General features: G+C 45.8%; 1 protein-coding gene across 1 annotated transcript in view; it reads left to right on the forward strand.

The window, feature by feature from the left end:
* Positions 1-7,941, forward strand: part of CIB1 (calcium and integrin binding 1) — a 9,382-nt gene extending 1,441 nt beyond the window's left edge. The window contains exons 3-7 of the mRNA XM_060755446.2: positions 1,957-2,059; positions 3,749-3,902; positions 5,534-5,652; positions 5,742-5,830; positions 7,877-7,941. Of these exons, the coding sequence (XP_060611429.1) occupies positions 1,957-2,059; positions 3,749-3,902; positions 5,534-5,652; positions 5,742-5,830; positions 7,877-7,898 (487 nt within the window). The 3' untranslated portion in view covers positions 7,899-7,941. The remainder of the gene's footprint in view (positions 1-1,956; positions 2,060-3,748; positions 3,903-5,533; positions 5,653-5,741; positions 5,831-7,876) is intronic.
* Positions 7,942-10,049: the final 2,108 nt, after the last annotated feature.

The following is a 10,049-nucleotide window of genomic DNA, read 5'->3' on the forward strand; positions in this document are numbered from 1 at the left end:
CCTTCCTTATCTTTCCTTCGTTCCTGCCTTCTCTCCCACCTTCCTTCCCTCCCACCTTCCTTCCCTCCTTCTTTCCTTCCTCCCTTCTTGCACTCCTTCCCCCCTTCCTTATCTTTCCTTTCCTCCCTCCTTCGCTCCCTCCTTCCCTTCTTCCTTATCTTCCTGGTTTCCTTCCTTCCTTCTTTCCTTCCTTCCTTATCTTTCCTTCGTTCCTGCCTTCCCCCCTCCTTCCTTCCCTCCTTCTTTCCTTCCTCCCTTCTTGCACGTCTTCCTTCCCTCCTTCCTTATCTTTCCTTCCTGATTTCTTTCCTTTCTTCCTGCCTGCCCTTCCTTCCTCCCCTCCTTCTTTCCCTTCTTCCTTCCCTCTTTCCTTCTCCTTCCTTCCTTCCTGCCTGCACTCCCTCCTTCTTTCCTTCCTCCCTTCTTGCACTCCTTCTCTCCTTCCTTATCTTTCCTTCCCTCCCTTCCTCCTTCCTTCCTTCCTTCTTTCCTGCTTGCCTGCCTGCCCGCCCTTCCTCCTTCCTTCTTTCCTTCCTCCCTTGTTGCACTCCTTCCTTCCCTCCTTCCTTATCTTTCTTTCCTGGATTCCCTCCTTCCCTCCTTCTTTCCTTCCTCCCTTGTTGCACTCCTTCCCTCCTGGTTTCCTCCCTCTCTCCTCCCTCCCTTCCTCCTTATTTCTTTTCCCCCTTCTTGCACTCCTTCCTTCCCTCCTTCCTTATCTTTCTTTCCTGCTATCTTTCCCTCCCTCCTTCTTTCCTGCCTTCCCATCTCTTTTTCATCCTATTCTTTCACAATAATATTATTAAATATTATATTATTATTATTATTATTATTATTATTATTATTAGCTGCTCTGAGTCCCCTTCAGGGTGAGGGGGGTTATAAATATAGAAAATAGACTAATAATAATACTTATGTATTTACCCACAATGGCACCGCTGAGCTGCTGAACTTGCTGATTGAAAGGTCGGTGGTTTGAATTCGGAGAGTGGGGTGAGCTCCTGCTGTTAGCCCAGCTCCTGCCAACCTAGCAGTCTGGAAACTTCCCTTGAAATTTGGACTAGGAGCCATGGGTTCAAATTACAGGAGAAGAAATCCCACCTGAAGATTAGGAAGAAATTTCTTAACTGTGAGAGCTGTTCAGCAGTGGAACTCTTCCTCAGAGTGTCATGGAAGCTCCGTCCTTGGAAACTTTTAAACAGAAGCTGGATGGCTGTCTGTCAGGGATATTTTGATTGTGCTTTCCTGCATGGCTGTAGGCTGGACTAGGTGGCCCATGTGGTCTTTTCCAACTCTATTATTCTATAAATTACACAAAACAGATTAAACAAAGGACACACATTTAAAATTCATGCTTAAAGACTGTCTGGGTAGGCCCACTGGAAGAGATAAGTCTTTAGATGATTTTTTTTTATTTCTGACAGATTATTTAGCTGTTAAGAGTTCTCCCGGCAGGTTGTTCCACAGTCTTGGGGTGGCCGATGAAAATGTCCTCTGGGTGATCGTTGCCAGTTGGGTTCTGCCTGGTTGGAGTAACTGGCCCCTGGAGGACCTCAGTGTGCAGGGGGGAATGTATGGGAAAAGGCGATCCTGTAGGTAAACCTGGACCCAAACCATGTAGGGCTTTAAAGGTCAAAACCAACACTTTGTACTTTGCCTGGAAACTAATTGGCAGCCAGTGTTGGACTTTAGGATAAGTGAAATATGATCACTTTTTCCTTTCTAGTTTCATTCTTCCCTTCTATCCCTCTTTCCTCCTTTCTTTACTTCCTTCTTTCACTCATTCCTTCCTCCTTTCATTGCTTCTTTCACTTCTTTCCCACTTTTCTTCCTTCTTTCACTCCTTCCTTCCTTCCCATCTTTCCTTCCTTCCTCCCTTCCCTCCTTCTCTTCTTCCTCCCTTCCTCCTTCCTTCCTTCCCTCCCTTCTTTCTTTCACTCCTTCCTTCCTTTTCAGGGCCCATCGACGCTTCTGCGACTTACTGCCCAAGGAGGATCGGGACCAGGCCTTCGCCACCCGGGCGCCCAAGGGAAAGCTCCTGGCACTGCCCGAACTCAGGGTAAGTGAGCCTAAAGAGGACAACGACAACTCCCAGGGCTCCATAGCATTTGAGCAAGGCCAGTCACATTCACCCTCTAACGCAGAGGCAGCTGGAGCCTTTGCGGAGATCTTCCGGGGAGGGACTGGTTTGGAGCCCATAGGAACTCACCTTGGTGGGGCAACGGGGCCCCTCTCTTCCCCTTCAAACTTCGAGTCAGAGCCCTGTGGTCATACAATCATAAAATCATAGAGTTAGAAGGGAATCATAGAGTTGTTCAGGTGGAATCTCCTTCCCTGTCATTTGAACCCATTGTTCCATTGAGTCCTAGTTTCCAGGGCAGCAGAAAAGAAGCCTGCTCTCTCTTTCTTAGGACATCCTTTCAAATATGTAAACATGGCTGTCATGTCTCCTCTCAAACTTCTCTTCTGAGGTTGTTGTAGGTTTTTTCGGGCTGTATGGCCATGGTCTAGAGGCATTCTCTCCTGACGTTTCGCCTGCATCTATGGCAAGCATCCTCAGAGGTAGTGAGGTCTGTTGGACCTAGGAAAAAGGGTTTATATATCTGTGGAATGACCAGGGTGAGACAAAGGACTTTCGTCTGCTGGAGCTAGGTGTGAATGTTTCAACTGACCACCTTGATTAGCATACAATAGGCTGACTCTGCTTGGAGCAAACTTTTGTTGAGAGGTGATTAGATGTCCTTGTTTGTTTCTTCTCTGTTGTTGTGCTGTTGCAATTTTTGAGTTTTTTAATACTGGTAGCCAGATTTTGTTCATTTTCATGGTTTCCTCATTTCTGTTGAAATTGTACACATGCTTGTGTATTTCAATGGCTTCTCTGTGTAGTCTGACAGGGTGGTTGTGGGAGTGGTTCAGCATTTCTGTGTTCTCAGATAAAATGCTGTGTCCAGGTTGGTTCATCAGGGGCTCTGCTATGGCTGATTTCTCTTGTTGAAGTAGTCTGCAGTGCCTTTCATGTTCCTTGATTCGTGTTTGGGCGCTGCGTTTGGTGGTCCCTATGTAGACTTGTCCACAGCTGCATGGTACACGGTAGTTCTCTTCTGAGGCTAAACAGACCCAGCTCTTTAAGACGTTCCTCAGAGGGATTATTCATGGTCTCCAGACATTTGATCCTTTTTGTGGCCCTGGAAGTTTCTCAATTTCCTGAGCCAGTAAATCCCTAAACAAAGGACTCAACCAAAACCCATTTGCATGAACAATAAATAAATGGCTGTTATCAGGCTGGACCTCGGAGGGCTTTGCCAGGCCATCTGGAATGATAAGGACTATGGAATTTGGATCACCCAACACAAAGGGCAACGCCAAACATTTGATCCTTTTTGTCCTTCTTCTGGATCCCTTCCAGCTTTGAGTCACTATCCCTCTTGAATTGTGGTGCCCAGAATTGGACATGGGGTATGATTCCACAATAGAATACTGGTTTCAGGTCTCCCTCTCTGAACAAGAAATCCCAGATCCATAGATCAGAGCTGTGGTCACAGAAGCAGCATATAGTGACCTAGCCATGTGAAGCAAGTGCAGATCCCACAGAAAAAGCTAAAGCAGCCAATACAGAGCAGGGATCGTGGGTTGGCTCTTCCTGCAAGAGCAGGGGGCTCTGGTCTGGCTCTCTGGTCTGGGCCTTGCTTCTGGCAGCCCTCTGACCTCACGGATCCTCTTTCCTTCCTTCATTCCTTCCACTGCCCAGGCCAATCCCTTCCGGCACCGCATCGTCCGTGTCTTCTCCACTGCTGAGGATGGTGATGGCAGCCTTTCCTTTGAGGACTTCCTGGACATGTTGAGTGCCTTCAGCGACGCTGCCACCCCGGAGGTCAAGTCCCACTACGCCTTCCGCATCTTTGGTGAGTGTCCAAGACCTGTCCACAGAAACTCTGTTAATGCAACTACCGCTCACTGTCTCGTAGTCAAAGGCAGTCCAAAGTCTTATACAGCAATCAATCCAACAAGGGGCAAAGCACACAAAGAGTCCAGAGTTTTTTCAAGGGTCAAAGCCAAGCAGTCTCACAAACTCAAGCTGTAGGCCAGTCACCAAAGTTCAGGTCAAATCCAAGAATTCACCGACAGAGATTTGGGCTGTAGCAGTTCCACAACGTTGCTCCCAGAAACTATCAGGTCCAGGCTCCAGCTATTTATGCCACTTTCACAAGTGCTCTCAGCTGTTGGCCCTCCTACAATTCTGTAGCTGTGTTTTGTATATGTTTTCATATATATACAGTGTGCAGCAGCACTTCCTTTTTTAAAATGCGCACCATTCAGTCGGTTGCAGACATAGCGGAGCGCTTGTGGTCTCGTTCAAGAGGCAGGAGTATAAAGTTTTGTCCCAACACAGTTCAGTTGCCATCATGCGTTGGATCAGTGAGGAGTGTGCTTTTGCCGTTGAGGCCTACTTTTTGAGCGGATTTGGAGTGGCCAGCCCGCTCTCCATATTTGGCCCCTTGTGATTTTTTTCTATGGGGATTTTTGAAATCCCGTGTTTATGTGAACCATCCAAGGACCCTACAAGATTTGAAGACCAACATCCAGGAAGACATTACCAACATAACATCTGCTGTGCTGGCAAGAGTCATGACAAATGCCAGAAATCAGTTTACTCAGTGTATGGAGAATGGAGGACGTCACCTACCTAATTTGATCTTCAAAACTATGTAGAACAAAACTGTAGGTATGCACCTACATTATAATTTTTTTCTGATTCATACAATGGGTTTTATTAAGTTTTGAAAAAAGGAAGTTATGCTGCTGCACCCTGTATATGTGTGTGTGTGTGTGTGTGTTTATTTATCTATGCAATTTAGTAGAGCCCCCTAATGGCACGGCAGGTTAAACCACTGAGATGCTGAACTTGCTGACCGAAATGTCGGCAGTTAGAATCTGGGGAGTGGGGTGAGCTCCCGCTGTTAGCCCCAGCTTCTGCCTTCTAGCACTCCTTACCTTTCTTTCCTGACATCTTTCCCTCTCTCCTTCGTTCTTGCCTCCCCATCTCTTTTTCTTCCTGTCTTTCCTTCCTTCTTTAATAATAATATTATTAAATATTATATAATACATTATTATTATTATTATTATTATTATTATTTAGTAGCTGCTCTGAGCCCCCTTCAGGGTGAGTGAGGTTATAAATATAGAAAATTGATCAATAATAATAATTAAAAGCATGCAAATGTGAGCAGATCAATAGGTATCGCTCTGGTGGGAAGGTAACGGCGCTCCATGCAGTCATGCTGGCCACATGAGCTTGGAGGTATCTATGGACAACGCTGCCTCTTCGGTTTAGAAATTGAGATGAGCACCACCCCCAAAGTTGGACATAGCTAGGCTTAATTTAAGGGGAAACTTTTACCTTTACCTTTATGCAATTTGGTACTTTATTTTTATTTTTATGTTCATTTGTTTTTGAATTTGTTGTACCTCGCCTTGAGCCATCAGGAGAGGTGGGTAATAAATAAAGTGTTTCATTATTTTTATTTTTCCTTAGATTTCGATGATGACGGAACTCTGGACAAGAAAGACTTGGAGCAGCTGGTCAACTGCCTGACTGGGGAGGGAGAGGACAGCCGGCTAAGCCCGGTGGAAATGGAGCAGCTCATCCAGAACGTAAGTGAGGTGGAAAAGAAGGCCCTGGGCTGCCCTCCCTCCATCCTGTGGGGGCCCTCGACCCTTCTGAGGCTCTGTTGCTTCCACAGATCTTAGAGGAATCCGACATCGACAAAGACGGGACCATCAACCTCTCCGAGTTCCAGCACATCATCTCCCGATCCCCAGATTTCACCAGGTGGGCCTCCTTCCCCCTGGTTTGCATGGGGCAGTGGGTTACTCTCAGTGGGGTCCCTAAAGAGTCCTGTCCAGTAACAGCCCCCTCTAACTTCTTATTACAACACCTTCCAAATTACACTATGCAACATAATTTTTGTCCCTTGATTATACATGTAATTTCCTAATTGGTTTTGTCATAAAAACATGGGAAATGTGTATTAAAATGCAAAAAACTGTAGTTTTTGCAAGACATCTTGCAGCACATATTGCTCAAGTTTTTCAGGGACTATCTGATAGTCTCAACATTCTAACTGTTTTGCAGAAGCCACAAAAACGAAGTTTCTGCAGTATAACAACTATTTGCAAAGTCAGTACTACACAATTAAACAGAAATCACTTTCAAACCAGGAACACACTTTTTTCAAATTTTGTTACATAGTGTTTTTCTCAAAAGGGCCCCCTGGTGGCGCAGTGGGGTAAACCGCTGAGCTGTGAACTTGCTGACCAAAAGGTCAGCGGTTCAAATCAGGGGAGCAGGGTGAGCTCCTGCTGTTAGGCCCAGCTTCTGCCAACCTAGCAATGTGAAAACATGTAAATGTGAGTAGATCAATAGGTTACCACTCTGGTAGGAAGGTAATGGCACTCCATGCACCAAAGGATTCTATTGTTATTATTTGTTAAATGTACACAATGCCACAATGCTGGTGGTGCAGTGGGTTAAACCGCTGAGCTGCTGAACTTGCTGACCAAAAGGTCAGCGGTTCAAATCTGGAGAGTGAGGTGAGCCCCCGGTGTTAGACTCAGCTTCTGTCAACCTAGCAGTTTGAAAACATGTAAATGTGAGTAGATCAATAGGTACCACTCCAGCAGGAAGGTAATGACACTCCATGCACCAAAGGATTCTATTGTTATTATTTGTTACATGTACACAACGCTGGCGGCGCAATGGGTTAAACCGCTGAGCTGCTGAACTTGCTGACCGAAAGGTAGGCGGTTCGAATCCTGGGAGTGGGGTGAGCTCCTGCTGTTAGCCCCAGCTTCTGCCAACCTAGCAGTTCGAAAACTGGCAAATGTTAGTAGATCAATAGGTGCCAATTTGGCAGGAATGTAACAACACTCCAAGCAGTCATGCTGGCCACATAATCTTGGAAGTGTCTATGGACAACGCCAGCTCTTTGGCTTCGAAATGGAGATGAGCACCACTCCTCAGAGTCCGAAATGACTAGACTTAATGTCAGGGAAAACCTTTACCTAATAATAATATTTTTTTTTTTGTCGTATCAGGAGAGACTTGAGAAACTGCAAGTCATTTCTGGTGTGAGAGAATTGGCTGTCTGCAAGGACTTTGCCTGGGGAACGCCCGGATATTTTTGATGTTTTATGGTCCTTGTGGGAGGCTTCTCTCATGTCTCCGCATGAGGAGCTGGAGCTGACAGAAGGAGCTCATCCGCGCTCTCCCCGGATTCAAACCTATGACCTGTTGGTCTTCAGTCCTGCCGGCATAGGGGTTTAACCCACTGTGCCACTGCAGGCTCAATAATAATAATTATTACTATTATTGTTATTAATAATAATCATAGTAATAATAGTAATAATTCAGGAGACCTTTACCTTTAGTGTTATTCTCAGCATCTTGAGAGTCAGAAGAGGACACAAGGAATATCTAGTGCAGCGTAATTTTCATACTTGAAAGAGAAGCTCCTCCACCTTTGGCTTAAACGCCTCTATTGAAGTACTTTGGCCACATCATGAGGAGACAAGAAAGCCTAGAGAAGACAATTATGCTGGGGAAAGTGGAAGGGAAAAGGAAGAGGGGCCGACCAAGGGCATCCTTGAAGTGACTGGACTGACCTTGAAGGAGCTGGGGGTGGTGACGGCCGACAGGGAGCTCTGGCGTGGGCTGGTCCATGAGGTCACGAAGAGTCGGAGACGACTGAATGAATGAACAACACCACCACTCCTTGGGCAGACTGTTCCACAGTTGGAACAGTTCTGACAATCAAGTTGAGGTGGGACCTCCTTTTTGGTCATCTGACTTCACTCTCTTTTATCTCTTCTCCCTCAGTTCTTTCAAAATTGTGCTCTGATTCTTCACCATTTCGCCTCGGAAGGTGCCCTGGGCTCCTGCAGGACGACTGGCTTCTGTTTTTCTAGCCAACGTGGATGACCGGTATCGAGTCAAGGGACACAAAGCGATGACTTCTATGCTCTGGACAGTGAGGTCTTCTGACACTATTGCCTTTCATGATCAAAGCTGATCAATCGCTGCCTCTGGGAGCCACCATCTGTGCCTATAGGCTGGCATTGCAGTTCTGTGCCTTGGCAGCGAATTCTTGGTGGATCTGAGGCATTGCTGGGTTTTTCCATATCTCTCCTTCCTTGCCTCAGTAGAACAGGGATGGGCAAACTTGGGCACTGCAGGTGTTTTGGACTTCAACTCCCAGAATTCCTAACAGCTTCAGGCCCCTTCCTTTTCCCCCTCAGCCGCTTAAGCGGCTGAGGGGGAAAAGGAAGGGGCCTGAAGCTGTTAGGAATTCTGGGAGTTGAAGTCCAAAACACCTGCAGTGCCCAAGTTTGCCCATGCCTGCTCTAGAATATTGGACTACTTTTGTAGGTGAGTTGTAGCATCTGAATTACTGCCTCTTCCTCTTAAAAGCCTTACTGACGTAACTTGTTATTTTGCACAGTCTCTCCATGGCCTCGCCTACATTTTCTACACCTGTCCTAATAAAAGTGTGGAAGTTGGACATTGTCCCCTGCGGTGTTTGTTTCTCTCTGCGGAGGTGACGCCGCGTAGTCTGGCTCAGAACAAATAGGGCAGCACTTCCTCTTCCAAGGGGTGCCAGCCTTTGCCAATGCACCTGAGCCAGGTACCGGGTGGCCCATCCCACTTTGTCCTCCTGGTGAAGAGACTGAAGTTCTAAAAGTGAATTTTGTAAGGAGTTAGTTTTGGAAATGGGTTAAAGAGAGGGGAGGAGGGAGTGAAAAGAGCAAAGAGCGATGCCAGGTAAAGTGTGCGAAAGGTGATGAAAGACCTGGAAGAGAGGGAAGCGCAGGATAATTGTTTTTGAAAACAGGATTGTTTTGGAACAGAGAGGTGCCAAATTGAAGGGTGGAGCTGGGAGGGAGAAGTGAAGAAAAGGGGAAAAGGTTTGGTTGGCGCTTGTGCGTGCATGTTTACTCTACTCTGGCCAACCCCCCCTTGTTTGATTCTGCAGACTAAACTATTGCACAGCTTTGCAATCATTTTAAATTTCCTTGTTTTTAGTGTCTGGTTAAAAATAGATACTAGAGATTGCTGTGAGTTTTCCAGGCTGTATGGCCATGTTCCAGAAGCATTCTCTCCTGACATTTTGCCCACATTTATGGCAAGCATCCTCAGAAGTTGTGGGATCTGTTTGAAACTAGGTGAGTTGTTGTAGGTTTTTTCGGGCTGTATGATCGTGTTCTAGAGGCATTCTCTCCTGATGTTTTGCCTGCATGTATGGCAATCATCCTCAGAGGTAGTGAGGTCTGTTGGAACTAGGAAAAAGGGTTTATATATCTGTGGAATGTCCAGGGTGGGAGAAATACAGTGGTTCCTCACTTACTGCAGGCGTTACGTTCCTGGACCAGCTGCGATAAGTGAAATTCCGCGATGTAGGGACGCCCCCTCACCTTCCTTCCTTGCCCTCCTTACCTTTGTCATCCTCCTCGTCACCACATGGGGCCTCTATGTGCTATGCTAATAATACATGTATGTTTGGCCTATGCATTTTGACTAACCCTGTATAATATAATGTAATGTAATATATTGTATATACATATATTTATAATATTATAATATAATGCAATATACTAATAATAATATATAATAATATATTTTATATTACATGTAATATTACTAATAATATTGCAATATAATGGCATAGTACAGTGGTTCTCAACCTGGGGTCCCCAGATGTTTTTGGCCTACAACTCCCAGAAATCCCAGCCAGTCTACCAGCTGTTAGGATTTCTGGGAGTTGAGGGCCAAAAACATCTGGGGACCCTAGGTTGAGAACCACTGGTATAGTACAATATAGTAATATATAATACTGATGTTGTGCTATGGTAGTAATATGATATATTGTATGTATATATATCTTGTTAGCCACTCTGAGTCCCCTTCGGGGTGAGAAGGGCGGCATATAAATATCGTAAATAAATAAAATGGAGCCAAGTGGCAGCAAGAGGCCCCAGGTGGTGAAGAGGAGGAG

The sequence above is a fragment of the Anolis sagrei genome, chromosome 9 (genome assembly GCF_037176765.1).
Source record: "Anolis sagrei isolate rAnoSag1 chromosome 9, rAnoSag1.mat, whole genome shotgun sequence".
Taxonomy (NCBI): domain Eukaryota; kingdom Metazoa; phylum Chordata; class Lepidosauria; order Squamata; family Dactyloidae; genus Anolis; species Anolis sagrei.